General features: G+C 42.7%; 1 protein-coding gene across 10 annotated transcripts in view; it reads left to right on the forward strand.

Moving 5' to 3' along the window:
• Positions 1-16954, forward strand: part of RPH3A (rabphilin 3A) — a 325966-nt gene that overhangs the window by 298106 nt on the left and 10906 nt on the right. For 7 of the 10 annotated variants that reach the window (XM_053588109.1, XM_053588112.1, XM_053588113.1 and 4 more), the window contains 7 exons: positions 1253-1342; positions 1827-1889; positions 2750-2989; positions 4972-5051; positions 6797-6904; positions 8257-8366; positions 15703-15829. In XM_053588109.1, the coding sequence (XP_053444084.1) occupies positions 1253-1342; positions 1827-1889; positions 2750-2989; positions 4972-5051; positions 6797-6904; positions 8257-8366; positions 15703-15829 (818 nt within the window). The remainder of the gene's footprint in view (positions 1-1252; positions 1343-1826; positions 1890-2749; positions 2990-4971; positions 5052-6796; positions 6905-8256; positions 8367-15702; positions 15830-16954) is intronic. The other 3 variants (XM_053588116.1, XM_053588115.1, XM_053588117.1) reach the window with 3 other exon arrangements.

Genomic DNA, 16954 nt, shown 5'->3' on the forward strand with positions numbered 1-16954 from the left:
TTTGAGGAACTCAACGAATGTCAGTTATTATTGTTTCATAAACTCATTATTTCAGCATCTGTCTCCTCCGGGTGATTGGGCCATGAAATAAAATGGTGCTTTGTCCATCTTTGCATGGGGCTTGGCACTTGGTAAACATTTAACGAATGTTTGTTGAATGAATGAGTGAATAAACAAATGAATTAGGACCCAAATGGACAAACAATTGGCAGTGCTGATGTAGGATCCTGAGACAAGACTCAATGGTTTGTAACTCCCAAGCAGAGGTGGCAAAACACACTTTGTCATGAGCGTCCAAGCCTCTGTCCAGCAAAAAGAGCTCATTTCAGGAAAGGTGGGATCCAGCCTGATGAGGTAAGACAGGGCAGGGCTTTCTTCCCAGAGTAGCACAGATCTGGGTGCCAAAAAACACATCATCTCATTCAACCGCCAAAGGCTCCATGATAAGTGATAGTATGTACAGGTCTCAGGCACAGACTCCAGGGACCAACTGCCTGAGTTCAAACCCTGGCTCTGCCACTAACCAGCCCAGAGACATGGGGTGAGTGCTGAAATCTCTCTGTGCCTCAGTTTTTCCATCTATTTAATGGCGGTAATGAGGCACCCACCACATGGGGTTATTAGTGTAGAGATTAAATAACTTCTTATATATAAAGTCCCTGGTACCAGGTAAGCACGGAATAAATGTTAATTCATTATTCTTATGAAATAGGTAGAGCTGTTGCTGCCATAAGGCATCTGAGGTTCAGAGAGAGAGAGGGACCAACCCGAGCTCATATATCTTAGATAAGAGGCTGAGATGAAAAGCCCTGTCCATATGAAGACACCTAACCTGCATTGGGTATTTACTCCGTGTCAAGCACTGCTCCAAGACCCTTCCTGTTTGTATCACTGTACCTTTACCACAACTTTGTGAGTGAAGTATGGTTATGCCCACTTAACAGATGAGGAAACTGAGGCCCACACAGGATAGATCACTTGTGCAAGATCACACAGGTGGAAGCAGGATCACAGAACCTATGATTTTTTAACATTAACAACCATGCCCTGCTGTGATTTGCCTAGAGACAGAGATTTAAAAAGAAAGAACACAGGAAAGGCGGGAGAAGAGTGTGCACGAGCTGCGCGTGTGGGGAACTGCCTCCAACAGAAACCCGGGGGCCTTGCCTCCCGCCAGCTGGCTGCTCCCAGGCTTCTTCCTGCTGTGTGTGTGTATGTGACACAGGATGGCTGCTTCCTTTTCTTTCCCCAGCAGGTTTGAGACGGGCCAACTCAGTTCAGGCCTCCAGACCTGCTCCAGGCCCAGTGCAGAGCCCAGTTCCACTGCAGCCGGGGCAGCCAGGTACCTGCCACTCAGTTGCCAGCACCTGCCCAGGCTGTCACTCGGCTGTGACCCCAATACCTCCCACCCCTGCTTACAGAGCCTGCTGGGATTTCTGCAAAGCTGTAGCCACAACCAAATCCTGAGCTCTTCTAAGACCCTTAGAAATAAGTAATCCTCCGGGCTGAGAAGCCAGGCAGGGAGTGAGGGGTAGGAAGGGAGCATCTTGTCCACCCAGTGCAAAAAGTGACAGTTTTCCATTCGTCACCTCTCCCATCTCCAGTATTACCATCCTTCCCATGTCATTGGATCTTGGAGCCAGGCTCTTCTGACCCTAAAAATCCCCTACCACCATGGCACTGTTCCTGCAGCCTTAGTTACCTCTGCATGTCTTCTGCTGTCCCTGGGCCTGTACCCACACCTGTGAAATAAGGGGTGGGGATGAAGTGAACACCCCAATGATGCTACCTCTTTCTGCATCCCTTTCTCTCTTCCCCTCACTTAGGACCCCCAGGGGGCAGCAGACCCAGCCCTGGGCCAGCAGGACGCTTTCCAGATCAGAAGCCGGGCAAGTAACCACTTTCTCCCAGGCCCACCCAAGGGGCCACCTCTCTCCTACTTCCCTGAGAGAGAGCACGGAGCTGCCAGATCTTGACTCTGCCTGCACCTGCGACCTATCTGATAAGATCTAGGCAGGCCTCCCTAATTCCAAAACTCAACAGTTCATACTAAGATCAGATAGATTGAAAATCCCAACACATATAGTTAAGAGTGCAGGTTGCCGGTGTTCAAATCTCTGCTCCTTCACTTCCTAGCTGTGTGACCCTGAGAAAATCACTTAACTTTCCTGAGCCTCAGTTTCCTTATCTATAAAATAGAAAAAATACTAGGACCTGCCTCATAGGGTTGTTGGGAGGTTGTAATAAACTAATACATGGAAACCTTGGCATATTGCCTGGAACAGATTAGCCCACATTAAGTGAGCAGCAGGCATCACTGTCATCAATATCACTGCAAGATATTTATCGAGCTATAATGCACCAAGCAGTGTTTTAAGTGCCACACATTGTTTGTTTGTTTGTTTGTTTAAATACTGCTATCTGAGTACCTTCAGATATAATAATTCCCATTTTATAGGTAAAGAAACTGAGATTTAGAGGCATTGGGTAATTTTCTAAGATTCAGACCCAGGCTGTCTGGCTCCAGAATCCACACTGCTGATCAGGTTTCCCCTGGACGTCTGTTATGTTAGAATCAGCTCGAGGGGCTCGTTAGGCAACACAGATTCCTTGACCCCACTGCGTGGCCCACTGATTCAGAGTAGGGCCTGGCCTGGGAACCTGCATTTCTAAAAGCTTCCCTATGTGCTGTTGTTATAAAACAGAGGTTCAGCTGTCTCTTTCCGGTCCTCTTCTCATTTGCCTGTAGAGGTGGCTTCGAGTGACCCTGGTTATACAGGGACTACTGCCCCACCCCGAGAGGAGAGAACGGGGGTAGCTGGGGCCTACTCAGCCATTGGTACCAGGGAAGACCGAGCGGGCCACCCCCCAGGGCCCTATTCCCAAGCATCAGCAGCTGCCCCCCAGCCTGCCGCAGCCCCTGCCTGCCAGCCACCACCCCCGGAGGAGGAGGAGGAAGAAGCCAACAGCTACGATTCGGATGATGCAAGTAGGTGGCCCTTGTGGGAGCAGTGTCTGGGAAAAGCCGCTTCTGGAGCCAGCCAGAGGAAAATGGGAATAACTTTAGGGACAGCCCTGTCCATCCCCAGCCCCCTAATACACCAATCCAAATAAACATATTAACCAAGCCATGGGTATGCAATTTGTGTTCCGAAGTTCACAAAATGAAATCAGCTTTCTAAAGAATAAGTGCTACATGTATTTTTTTCATTGTAGCAAGATGCATGTAACATCAGTTACCATTTTAATCATCTTAAACTGTGCAATTCAGTGGCATTAACTATATTTAAGATGTTCAGTGTCATAGAATTATCATACGACGCAGCAATTTCACTCCTAGGTGTGTGTTTGTATATTTTAACAATTTTTAAAACTCTTTAATGCATGTCTTCTAAAAGTAACTTATTAACCGTGATTTAAAAATGACTAGGCATTTTTTCTTGCATGTACCATTCAATGACTTACTAAGTGCCTACTCTGCAGCTCTCCTACTCAGATCCCAAGTCCCAGGGACGCACATGCGTGCGCGCGCACACACACTCTTCTCCTCCTCCTTTGTGAGCTGGGGGCAGGCCAGATTGGCAGTGTCTGCATCCAATATGTGTTGGAGGGGAGGGAACGGGAGGTGTGCTGGTTGCTCCAGGTCAGGATAGATCGGACCTGCACAGAAGTGATAGACCAGGAAACTGCAACCAGTAGTATGGCCTTGTCCCCTCATGCCATCTCTCCTTATTGTAAAATGAAAAGCAGAATGTCACCTCCTATGAGGGCTGAGGTGCTTCGTAAGCTAGAAGTCATTCTATCACACAGTGCTGAACACACTATGTGATACAGACATCAGAGGTAAGGACAGCACGTGCTGAGCGCTTATTTTGTGGCAGGTACTTTAGTGAGCGCTTATTTTGTGGCAGGTACTATGCTGACTGTGTGATGAGCATTAGCTCATTGACTCTTCCCTGTGAGCCTAGGAATACTCCTTTTACTATTCCCATTTTACAGATTAGGAGATAAGGCTCCAGGAAGGGCTTGTGGTCCACTGCCCTGCTGTAGCAGATTGATTGGGGCCAAATCTGGGTGAAATCTCAGCTGTGTCCATCTGTTCCCTGTGTTCTCCCATGGGTCATGGGTCTGCAACCCCAGCTCCTGCCTTAAATGCTCCCCCAACCCACCAAGCCTAGATGATTCCTCCTAGCTTTGTGTTTGATGCTGTTTTTAGTTTATCCCAATGGTTTGTTACAAATCTATCTTCATACTCAATTCTGTACACTATCTACTAACTCATCTCAATACTTGACAGGTGTTTATTGAGCATATACTAGGAGCCTCAAAATGGTCTAGGTGCTAGGGATACCATGGCAAAAAGCAACAGACAAATTGGCTACTGGGGCTACCATTCTTGTGAAGAGAGACAGTGAACATGCCAGTGAGATCATTTCAAGTAGTGACAGAGCACTATGAAGGAAATAAAATATGTTGAGTGACTGTGGGGGTAAGCTACTTTAGGAAGTAATCAGGGAGGGCTTCTCAGAGGAGGTAATTCGATAAAACTGAGAGGTGATTATAAGGTGCCAGCCACATAAGAATCTGAAGGGAGAGCATTCCAAGCAGATGGAAATAGCAAATGCTAAGTCCTATTTATTCCTTCAGCAAATAAATGAGCACCTACTGTATACTCTGCATTGTGCACACTGGGGAGACAACAGTCAACAAGATAGTCCCAGCTATTTTCCTCATGGAGCTCTCAATCAGGACAGGAAGTCATTAACTAGGCAAGTGCATACGTGATTAACTGCTCAAAGATGTCCTGAGTGCTCTGAAGAAGTGGAGGGGCTACCAGGATGAGGTTCCCAAGGCAGGGACGGAGTCTTCCTCTCATAGTCTCAATGCCTAGCCCACATAGAAAGTGCTCAGGAAATGTTTGTTGAGTGACTAAATGAATGTTCTCTTGGTTCCTGTCTCTGCCCCCTTCAGCCACCCTGGGTACCCTGGAATTCAGCCTTCTCTATGACCAGGACAACAGCTCCCTGCAGTGCACCATCATAAAGGCCAAGGTGGGTGAGACAGCAGCCTGGGGACCTTGCAGGTTGCTCTGGCATTTCTAGGACACTTAGATGGAGATGTTTACCAGGGCTGTCTCCTGCCATTGCCTTGTCTGTCTGTGACAGTGGCAGTGATGAAAAGTGTCACAGTTATTAGTCAGGCAAATTCCTTTAGGGGAGGACTTCCTCCACGGATGATCCCAGAGGGGTTTCACTTATCTGCAGCCATCTCCTAGGAGTGGAGATAGCTGGCTTCTAGGGCATGGCTGGTATCTAGCCCAGGCTAGTCCACAGAATGTCTGGAGGGGACTGTGAAGTGCCTGGGAGATAACAACAGATGCTTTTAACACCCCCTCCAAAAGCACAGTGAGATAAGTACATACGTTATCTTGTTTCATCTTCATAGAAACTTGTGAGGAAGGGATTTTTATTAACCCCATTGTACAGATGGGAAAACTGAGGCTTAGAAAATTAAGGCCTGAAATCACACAGCTGATGAAGGATGGAGCTGATCTTTACAGGTGAGATCTCACTTAATGCTCTAAGAGCCACATGAAGCCAAGGCTTCTGCCAACTCCATTGAACAAATGGGGAAATTGAGGTCCAAGGAGATCATTGGAGATGCTACAGTTGACCTTTGAACAATGCAGGGTCAAGTGTGATGACCCCCGTGTGCAGTTAAAAATCCATGTATAACCTTTGACTCCTCCACCCAAAACTTAGAAACTATTAATAGCCCATTGTTAACCTTACCGGATAACATAAACCTTAACATGTATTTTGTATGTTACATGTATTATACTTGTAATATAATTCTCTGTATTCTTACAGAGAAAAGGAAATATTAAGAAAATCAGATGGAATAAAAAATATATTTACTATTCATTAAGTGGGTGTGGATGATCATAAAGTTTTTCATCCTCATCATCTTCATCTTCATGTTGAGTAGGCAGAGGAGGGAGAGGAGGGGTTGGTCTTGTTGTCTGTGGGGTGGCAGAGGCGGAAGAAATCCTGAAATAAATGGGCCTGCACAATCAAGCCCGTGATGTACAAGGGTCAATTGTACCTGTCATAGATGTTGTAAGATAGGACAGTGGGGTCCCAGAGGTGGGAGTGTGGACTGAGTGCATCTGAGCCCTAAACATTTGGGGGTTACCCATATTAACAAATCACTTTAATTCCTACCCCAAACAAACTTCCTTCCCTACAGTATTTCATCTGAGCCTCATCCCAGCCCTGTGAGGCGGGTAGGCAGAGTCTGTGATCCCATCTTACGGATGGAGACACTGAGATCTCAGAAGTGAGTGCAAGGGTCAGAGGAGTGCAGGAGTCTCCTTCTTCTCCCAGCCCCATCGAGGACATCTTCTCCCATCTAGCAATGGCAATCTGGCCTTGATGGAGTGCTGGCTGTGTAACTTGCACCTTACAGGTGAAATTGCACTTAAATCTCACCACCCATGAAACAGGTACTGTTCTCGTCCCCATTTGAAGGCGAGGGGACTGAGGCTCAAAGAGATTAAGAAACTTGTCTAAGGTCACTTAGCTAGGAAGTGACCTGGCCAGGCGTTCAACCCTGGTTTCCCTGATTCCAGTGCTCTTTCCATCACGATACTGCCTTTGCCTTCTCTCTCTTTGGCAGAGGAAGCACACAGGGTGAACCAACGGGCAGGACAGCTGCCAGGGCCTGTGCTCAGCCTGTGACAGCTGAGCACCGGGCCCTCCTGAGGCCCTCACACCATTGCCTCCTTCTCTTGCAGGGACTGAAGCCCATGGATTCGAACGGCTTGGCCGATCCCTATGTTAAGCTGCACCTCCTGCCAGGAGCCAGCAAGGTACCATATGGCCTGGGCATCTCTGCAAGCCGGGTGCATGGGCCTTGGCAGACACCCAAGGTTCTCAATTCAGAGCCTAAAATAGCCCTATCTGCCCCAAACCTGCCCCCCTCACCTAGTCCTGTGAGTGACAAAGCAAAGGATAGAGGGTGGGACAGGGGTTATTCTCCCTCAAGGGGCAGAGGTTCTGCCCATTTCTCCAACTCAAAAACCTGGAATCCTGGAATCCTGCCAATAGCCAGGGGAAAAATAGATCCCAATTGTGCCTTTCCCCTGCAATGGCTCCCCAGTACTGACCATGGTCTACCCCACCCATTTCATGCCCCAACCAAATACTCCTCATCTCTCAATAGAAATGAACAACATTCTCCAGATTTCAGAGGTCAGCACTTTAGGAATATCCTATTACTGAGGGAAACTGTACCCCTGCCCCTCCTACCTTCCTGTCCCCTTCCAGCTCACCTGCTAAACATTGCTCTGCTCTGGGGTTAATTCTCCTTCCTTTGGGGGGACCCACCCAGATCACACAGCTGGAGATGGAATTGTACCTATCTGAGTTCTATTTTTTTTTTTTTGCTTTGTTGTGTTAATTCAACATAGATGTCCTAAAGGCAAAGGTAACAGTACATTTGATTACATGATCTTGGGAAAATGCCTTTACAAGTAGGAAATGCCCGTAAGACAAAGGACCACACACACATGTACACACACCCTGTCTCACTCTTTGTTTCTGTGGATTGAGGAAAAACAGTCCCTCACTTGTCCCTGGCCAAAAGCTGAAGTGTTTGGTACCTACTTTTTCTAACTCCCTGGTGAGGTTTTCATCCCCTTGAGATGCTCTACTTTGCCCACTTCTAAATTTAATCCACTTTGCCAAAGAATCTAATATGAGTCATTAACATGTTGGTGTGAATTAGGTTTGTCACCAGGCCACCCCTTCCAGCTGTAGTTGCATTTCTAGCCTTCTCCCTTTGTCCTCTAAAAGGAATTTCAGGCATGGAGGATACTATTTGCAAGAAATAGAGGTAACTATCCTAATAGCCCCTGCGTAGAAGGAAATGAGCAACTCTCATTTCTGTCTCCTTGGCCTATAAAATGGTATTTCTTTTCTCAAAGGAAGATGTGTCTTACCTTAAGAGAAAGTTCCAGGAAGGGGCCCAAGGCACGGCAGTAAGAGGGAGCCAATGTTGATCATTAATCCATTTGTCTGTGGCCATCACCCTAGACGATCCCCCCACCCCGAGAACATGCATTTGGGGATAATTAAGCCCCTGGGCACTCCTATGGAGAAAGCCACCTACTCAGCCCAAATCAGCCCAAAGGATGGGGCTCCAGGACGGGCTCCCCACTGAGGCAGAGGTCTGTTCATTTCTCTGGTGCTCTAGTCCAACAAGCTTCGTACAAAAACTCTACGGAACACCCGGAACCCCATCTGGAACGAGACCCTGGTCTATCACGGCATCACGGATGAGGACATGCAGAGGAAGACCCTCAGGTGCCTGCCAGGTGGAGGTCAGGGCGGGGGGCTGAGGTGGGGAGGAACTGAAACTTGGGGCATGGCTCCCAGCACTCCACTTTTTAAATAATCCCTCAGTAGTTTTTGTTTCTACTTTTATAAAAATGACATATATTTTTGGTAGAAATTTTTGAAAATACGGACAAGTGCAACTGTTAACTGATGTCTGAACATTGAGGTTTTGTGTGCATGTATGTGTGCAAGAGTTTATTTTTGGGTAAAATTGAATGCTTATAGAAATGTTTATTAAATTGGATCATCCTATTAAGTAATACACCTGTCTCACTTAACAATACCTTGATGTCATTTCATATTCTTCTACAATGCTGAATTAAATTGAATTTTAAATTATGTAAGTAACAAATAATATTGTAAAGAAAAGTTACAGGAAAAACAAAGCTCATTTAAAATGTTGGTCCCCTCCCTACCCTGGTATCCTTCTTCCTTTCCTCCTTCTATGAGTGTGTTTACATTCATATGAAGTACAGGGTGTCCATAAACTTCATGTGCAATTTTACAATGTAGCACAGTTTTAAATTGCACATGAACTTTATGGATACCCTGTATATAAATATAGATATATAAATAGATATATTACTGTTCATAACATATGCTGCATGTATCTGGAAGTTACCTTTGGTTAACCATATGTCTTAGAGTTATAGCCGTAAAGAAACATGTATCTCTACCTAATTTTTAACTACTTCATAGTATCCCATAGAATATATTTATCTATCTTCTCAGACCATAAGGCACTAAAGGTGGAACTCAAATCTAACAAAAACGCTCGACCCCACACAAAGGCATGGAAATTAAACAATCTTCTGTTGAATAACAGATGGGTGCAGGAAGAAATAAAACAGGAAATCATCAACGTCCTTGAGCATAACAACAAGGAAGACACAAGCTACCAAAACCTGTGGGATACTGCAAAAGCAGTTTTGAGAGGAAAATTTATCACTTTAGATGCCTATGTTCGAAAAACAGAAAGAGAGCACATCAACAATCTCACAAGCCATCTTATGGAATTGGAAAAAGAAGAACAATCTAAGCCTAAACTCAGTAGAAGAAAAGAAATATCCAAAATCAAATCAGAGATCAATGAAATTGAAAACAAAAGAATCATTCAGAAAATTAATGAATCAAGGAGTTGGTTTTTCGAAAAACTTAAAATAGATAAACCATTGGCCAGACTAACGAGAAATAGAAAAGTAAAATCTCTAGTAACCTCAATCAGAAATGATAAAGGGGAAATAACAACTGATCCCACAGAGATACAAGAGATCATCTCTGAATACTACCAGAAACTCTATGCCCAGAAATTTGACAATGTGAAGGAAATGGATCAATATTTGGAATCACATCCTCTCCCTAGACTTAGCCAGGAAGAAATAGAGCTCCTGAACAGACCAATTTCAAGCACTGAGATTAAAGAAACAATAAAAAATCTTCCAACCAAAAAATGCCCTGGTCCAGATGGCTTCACACCAGAATTCTATCAAACCTTCAAGGAAGAGCTTATTCCTGTACTGCAGAAATTATTCCAAAAAATTGACGAAGAAGGAATCTTCCCCAACACATTCTATGAAGCAAACATCACCCTGATACCAAAACCAGGAAAAGACCCAAACAAAAAGGAGAATTACAGACCAATCTCACTCATGAACATAGATGCAAAAATTCTCAACAAAATCCTAGCCAATAGATTACAGCTTATCATCAAAAAAGTCATTCATCATGATCAAGTAGGCTTCATCCCAGGGATGCAAGGCTGGTTTAACATACGCAAGTCCATAAACGTTATCCACCATATTAACAGAGGCAAAAATAAAGATCACATGATCCTCTCAATAGATGCAGAAAAGGCATTTGATAAAATCCAGCATCCTTTTCTAATTAGAACACTGAAGAGTATAGGCATAGGTGGCACATTTCTAAAACTGATCGAAGCTATCTATGATAAACCCACAGCTAATATTTTACTGAATGGAGTAAAACTGAAAGCTTTTCCTCTTAGAACTGGAACCAGACAAGGTTGTCCTCTGTCACCTTTACTATTCAACATAGTGCTGCAAGTTCTAGCCAATACAATTAGGCAAGACAAGGAAATAAAGGGAATCCAAATGGGAGCAGAGGAGGTCAAACTCTCCCTCTTTGCTGACGACAGGATCTTATACTTAGAGAACCCCAAAGATTCAACCAGAAGACTCCTAGAGGTCATCAAAAAATACAGTAATGTTTCAGGATATAAAATCAATGTCCACAAGTCAGTAGCCTTTGTATATGCCAATAACAGTCAAGATGAGAAGCTAATTAAGGACACAACTCCCTTCACCATAGTTTCAAAGAAAATGAAATACCTAACGAAGGAGGTGAAGGACCTCTATAAAGAAAATTATGAAATCCTCAGAAAGGAAATAGCAGAGGATATTAACAAATGGAAGAACATACCATGCTCATGGATGGGAAGAATCAACATTGTTAAAATGTCTATACTTCCCAAAGCAATCTACCTATTCAATGCCATTCCTATCAAAATACCAACATCGTACTTTCAAGATTTGGAAAAAATGATTCTGCGTTTTGTATGGAACCAGAAAAAAACCCGTATAGCTAAAGCAGTTCTTAGTAATAAAAATAAAGCTGGGGGCATCAGCATACCAGATTTTAGTCTGTACTACAAAGCCATAGTGGTCAAGGCAGCATGGTACTCGCACAAAAATAGAGACATAGACACTTGGAATCGAATTGAAAGCCAAGAAATGAAACTAACATCTTACAACCACCTAATCTTCAATAAACCAAACAAGAACATACCCTGGGGGAAAGACTCGCTATTCAATAAATGGTGTTGGGAGAACTGGATGTCTACATGTAAAAGACTGAAACTGGACCCACACCTTTCCCCACTCACAAAAATTGATTCAAAATGGATAAAGGACTTAAATTTAAGGCATGAAACAATAAAATCCTCAAAGAAAGCATAGGAAAAACACTGGAAGATATTGGCCTGGGGAAAGACTTCATGAAGAAGACTGCCATGGCAATTGCAACAACAACAAAAATGAACAAATGGGACTTTATTAAACTGAAAAGCTTCTGTACAGCTAAGGAGACAATAACCAAAGCAAAGAGACAACCTACACAATGGGAAAGGATATCTGCATATTTTCAATCAGACAAAAGCTTGATAACTAGGATCTATAGAGAACTCAAATTAATCCACATGAAAAAAGCCAACAATCCCATGTATCAATGAGCAAGAGACATGAATAGAACCTTCTCTAAAGATGACAGACGAATGGCTAACAAACACATGAAAAAATGTTCATCATCTCTATATATTAGAGAAATGCAAATCAAAACAACCCTGAGATATCATCTAATCCCAGTGAGAATGGCTCACATCACAGAATCTCAAAACTGCAGATGCTGGCGTGGATGTGGAGAGAAGGGAACACTTTTACACTGCTGGTGGGACTGCAAACTAGTACAACCTTTCTGGAAGGAAGTATGGAGAAACCTCAAAGCACTCAACCTAGACCTCCCATTTGATCCTGCAATCCCATTACTGGGCATCTACCCAGAAGGAAAAAAATCCTTTTATCATAAGGACACTTGTACTAGACTGTTTATTGCAGCTCAACTTACAATCGCCAAAATGTGGAAACAGCCTAAATGCCCACCAACCCAGGAAAGGATTAACAAGCTGTGGTATATGTATACCATGGAATACTATTCAGCTATTTTAAAAAATGGAGACTTTACATCCTTCATATTAACCTGGATGGAAGTGGAAGACATTATTCTTAGTAAAGCATCACAAGAATGGAGAAGCATGAATCCTATGTACTCAAATTTTGATATGAGGACAATTAATGACAATTAAGGTTATGGGGGGGAGAAGCAGAGGGACAGAGGGAGGGGGGTGGGGCCTTGGTGTGTGTCACACTTTATGGGGGCAAGACATGATTGCAAGAGGGACTTTGCCTAACAATTGCAATCAGTGTAACCTGGCTTATTGTACCCTCAATGAATCCCCAACAATAAAAAAAAAGAATATATTTATCACAGATTTTTAAAAATTGTTTTTGTTATTAAATATTAAACATATACACAAAAGTATGGAGTATAATAAAACAAAAATCCATGAGTCCAATACTCAGTCTTTAAAAAGGACTTTTGTTATTTGCTTCAGCTCTTTTTTTTTCTTAAGAAATAAAGCACTACACAAAATAACTAAGAAAATGCCAGGAAGTTAACTAGTGTGATGAAAATGTGTCAAACGGTCTATGAACCGTTGTTAACTAGTGTCAAACGGTCTATGAACCAAGTGTCTGGTGCCCCATGATCATACTAATGTACACAGCTACAATTTAATAAAAAAAAAAAAAGCACTACAGATGCAAATTGAAGCTCCTTTGGTATACTCTATCCCCCATCCTGTTTTCTAGCTACCTCCCCAGAGCTAAACACTATCCTGAATTCTTAGGTATCATTCCCAGGCATGTCTTATACTTCATGGTTGTGTATCTACCAACAATATGCAATATTACTTGGCATGATTTTAATTTTATGTAAATGTTTACCAGCATATTTAGCCAGTTCTCATGGGTGAGCATTTAGATTGTTTCCAGCCATTCTCTACTACAAACAAAGTTGCAATGAGCAAGCTTCACTCTCCTTGTGTACATACAAGTGTTTCCTTAGGATAGAAACCAAAGAGGAATATTCCTGGATTATAAGATACGTGGTTTTCTTGAAAATATTTTTACAACATGTGCAAACTGCTTTCCAAATTGGCTGCAATATTATTTTGAGTAAACATTTTTATTGCAGTGTAACATTCATTTAGAAAACCATGCATTGTAATAATTGTACAGGTTGATGAATATTTACAATGTGATTATACTGGGATCGGGGAATGGAACATTCCTAGACCAAGAAAAGCCTCTCATGGGGAGGACCTCCCCCCAGGGTATTCACTATCTTAATTTCTTTATTTTTTCTACACTCCCATGTTCATTGATATCTTAACTTCTAACAGGACAAATTACTTTTGACTGTTTTTGTACTTTATATAAATCATAGTATACAGTGTGACTCTTTTACATCTACATTCCTTCACTTAATGTTACATTTGCGATATTAAGTTATGTATAGTTGTAGATCATTTGTTCTTGTTGCTATTTAGTATTCCACTGTAGGAATATTCTACAATTGTATTTATCTGTTTTACTGTTGATGTATTTGGGTGGATTCTACTTTGGGGCTATTACAAATAGTGAGGCTAGGAACATTCTAGTAGCTATTTCTAGGTACACAGATGCACTCATTTCTGTTACACATATAGCTAAAAGTGCAGTGACTGAGTTGTAAGATACAGATATGTTCGGCTTTGGTAGAAACTGCCAGCTTCCCATTGTGCCTGTGCCCTGTACACTCCCATCAGCCGTGCGTAGGAGTTCCAGTTGCTTCATATGCTCATCAACATTTTTTTACTTTTGGCCTTTCTTGTGGGTATGTACTGGTGTTGCAGTGTGGTTTTGCATCGACAATGTTATCGTTAATGTTTACTATTTCATTTTTATGTTTATTTCATAATTTTCTTAAGCAGTCCTCCCATAGTAGAATATTTATTATTTCTGCTTTTTCAAAATTATAAACTATGCTGTGATAGACATCTTTGTAGCTAAATATTTTTGCACTTACCTTATTATAGTTTGAGGTGAATGCCTAGAATTTGTACTACAAATTCGCTGTCAAAAACAGCGATTACTCTTAAGTCTTTAGAGATACATTGCCCTGCAGAAGGATGGTGTTGGCTACACCCCAACTACCTAAATAGAGATAATTTCTTTCCCTAGTCTCCGACAATGTGGGATGCAGCCATAAGGGTGTTCAGCTCTCCACCCCGACAGGACTTTGAACTTTTGTTCAACCAATGTTGGTGGCCAAGAAGTGAATTACCATTTATAGTCCCTGCCTGTCCCCCTAAGAAGGCCCCCCATCCTGTGGGAGAACAAGTCCTTTCCCCCACTGAGTATGTGTCGGGATGAATTATGGTGCCCTGGGTCCTTTCTCAAGGGCTTTCTCATGACCTGTCCTTTCTGTGCTCTCCTACTCAGGGCTGTGCAGAGTGCATAACAAAAGTCAATGTGTTGTTTTAGGATTCAGGGAGACCTGGAAAATTTATTTAATCTCTCTGGGCCCCGGGCTCTTCTCTAAAGTAGAAAACTCAAGATTTTTTGGAGAAGGAAAAATTAAACAAGAAAAGGTCATTTAAGTTCCCAACTTTGCAGAAGAGGATGCTCAAATGGCCACAAAGTATACGTAAAGGGGTTCAACTTCATTAATCATCAGGGAAATGTGAAATAAAACCACAGTCACATACTGCAACCCATCCAGAAAGGCTAAAGTTAAAGACTGATGAAATCAAAGTGAGAGAGAATGAACCCTTATAAACTGCGGGTGGATGTATAGTTGGTGAACCACCTTGGAAAACTGTTTAGAAGTGTCTGCTAAAGCTAAACATATGCCTAGTCCACAGGTCAGCAAGTCCACTCCTAGAAAAATGGTCAGTAGAAATGCATACGTGTTCTCCTCTAGGAGAGTAAGAGGGAGCAGACATGATCTGAGTAGTCCTGGAAAATTGAAAAAGAGAGAAAATAAATACATACATGTGTTTATCACAAAAGACATGAACACGAATATTCCATAGTAGCTTTACTCATAATAACTAAAAACTAGAAACAACCCAAATGTCCATCAGCAGCAGAATTATTATGGTATATTTTACACAATGGAATAATATACAATAATAAAAAGAATAAATTGCTATATCAGGTACATGTCTGAGGGCTCAAATGTTAAGCAAAAGAAGCCACACATAAAAGACTCCTAGTGTATAATTCCATTTATATGAAGGTCAAATTCAGGATGAATGACTCCTTGTGTCCAGAGGTCAGAAGGAGGTTATCTCTGAAGCAGGTAGTGAGTAGGAAGAATCCGGGGTCTTCCAGGGTCTAGAATGTTCTATATCTTGATCTGGGTGGTGATTACATCAGTGTATACATATGCAAAAAATTCATCAAGCTATAAACTTTATACTCATGCACTTTACTCCATGTAAGATATATTGCAATAAAGAAGGAATAAAAAGTACTTGGCCTGGTGATGGATGAATAGGAAAGTGCATTATTAATACCTCTACACGTTACATATTCCTTACCAGCCCCAACCACAGCGCTTGTCACGTGGTAGGAGCTCAATATCTGTTCCTTTTTCTCTCCATTACTCCTTATGTCGATGGCAGGATCTCTGTCTGTGATGAGGACAAATTTGGCCATAATGAGTTCATTGGTGAGACCAGATTCTCCCTCAAGAAACTGAAGCCCAACCAGAGGAAGAATTTCAATATCTGCCTGGAGCGAGTGATTCCCGTGAGTGAGGATGGGAGATGGGGGGATACTGCCTTCCTCTGGGTCTGCACTGGGGAAAACAGATCCAATGAAAGGAGAGGGAAGCTTTCAGCTCAGTACATCAGGTTGCATTCTCTATCTTTTGGCAACCCCTGTGTTATCATCCCTTCTCTGAATGTCAGAATCCTCCTTGGCAAAACTGAAAGGGCAACATGGGATGGTAGTGAGGCCTGCTGGGTGCAAAGCCCAGCTCTGCACTGCCCATCTATTCTGAGCTTCAGGATTTTTGTCTGTAAAATGGGTGTTTATGATAGTACCTGCCTCTTGGGAGAGTTATGTCTAAAAACAATAAGAACAGAATTTAGTGCATAATAAGCACTCTTAAATTAACAGTTGTTATTATAGGAAATAATACTGCCTTCTGCGCCTATCAAGCTTAAAGTCAGAGAGCACTGTGCAGATAAATAGGAGGCACCATCACAGAATGTCTGAGAGTGTGGGCTCTGGAGCCAGACTCCGCAAGTCTGAATCCTGGCTCTGCCACTTATGGTATAACTTGAGGCAAACTTTGTAATTCTCTGAGCTTCATGTCTCATCCATAAAATGGGATAATGTAGTACCAACCTCACAGGATCTTTTGGGATGGAATGATAGGGCATATACAGTATTAGAACTGTCCTACTTGGCTTGGCGCCTGTAGCTCAAGCAGCTAAGGCACCAGCCACATAACACCAGAGCTGGAGGGTTTGAATCCATCCTGGGCCTGCCAAACAACAATGACAACGACAACCAAAAAAAATAGCCAGGCCTTGTGGTGGGCGCCTGTAGTCCCAGCTACTTGGGAGCCTAAGGCAAGAGAATCGCTTAAGCCCAGGAGTTGGAGGTTGCTGTGAGCTGTGATGCCACAGCACTCTACCCAGGGTGACAGCTTGAGGCTCTGTCTCAAAAAGAAAAAAAAAAAAAAAGAACTGTCCTACAATAATCCTACAACTGCCCTTTGAGAAAGAACAAGAGTCAAAAGGTTCTCTAATTGGGCTGCACCTTGGAATTAACTCAAGGCTTTTAAAATCAGAGCTTTACAAACTAAGATTCGTGCTCTTACATAAATGGCTATGTGACTTTGAGCAAATGGCTTAATGACTTTGA

This window comes from Nycticebus coucang, chromosome 4 (genome assembly GCF_027406575.1).
Source record: "Nycticebus coucang isolate mNycCou1 chromosome 4, mNycCou1.pri, whole genome shotgun sequence".
Taxonomy (NCBI): Eukaryota; Metazoa; Chordata; class Mammalia; order Primates; family Lorisidae; genus Nycticebus; species Nycticebus coucang.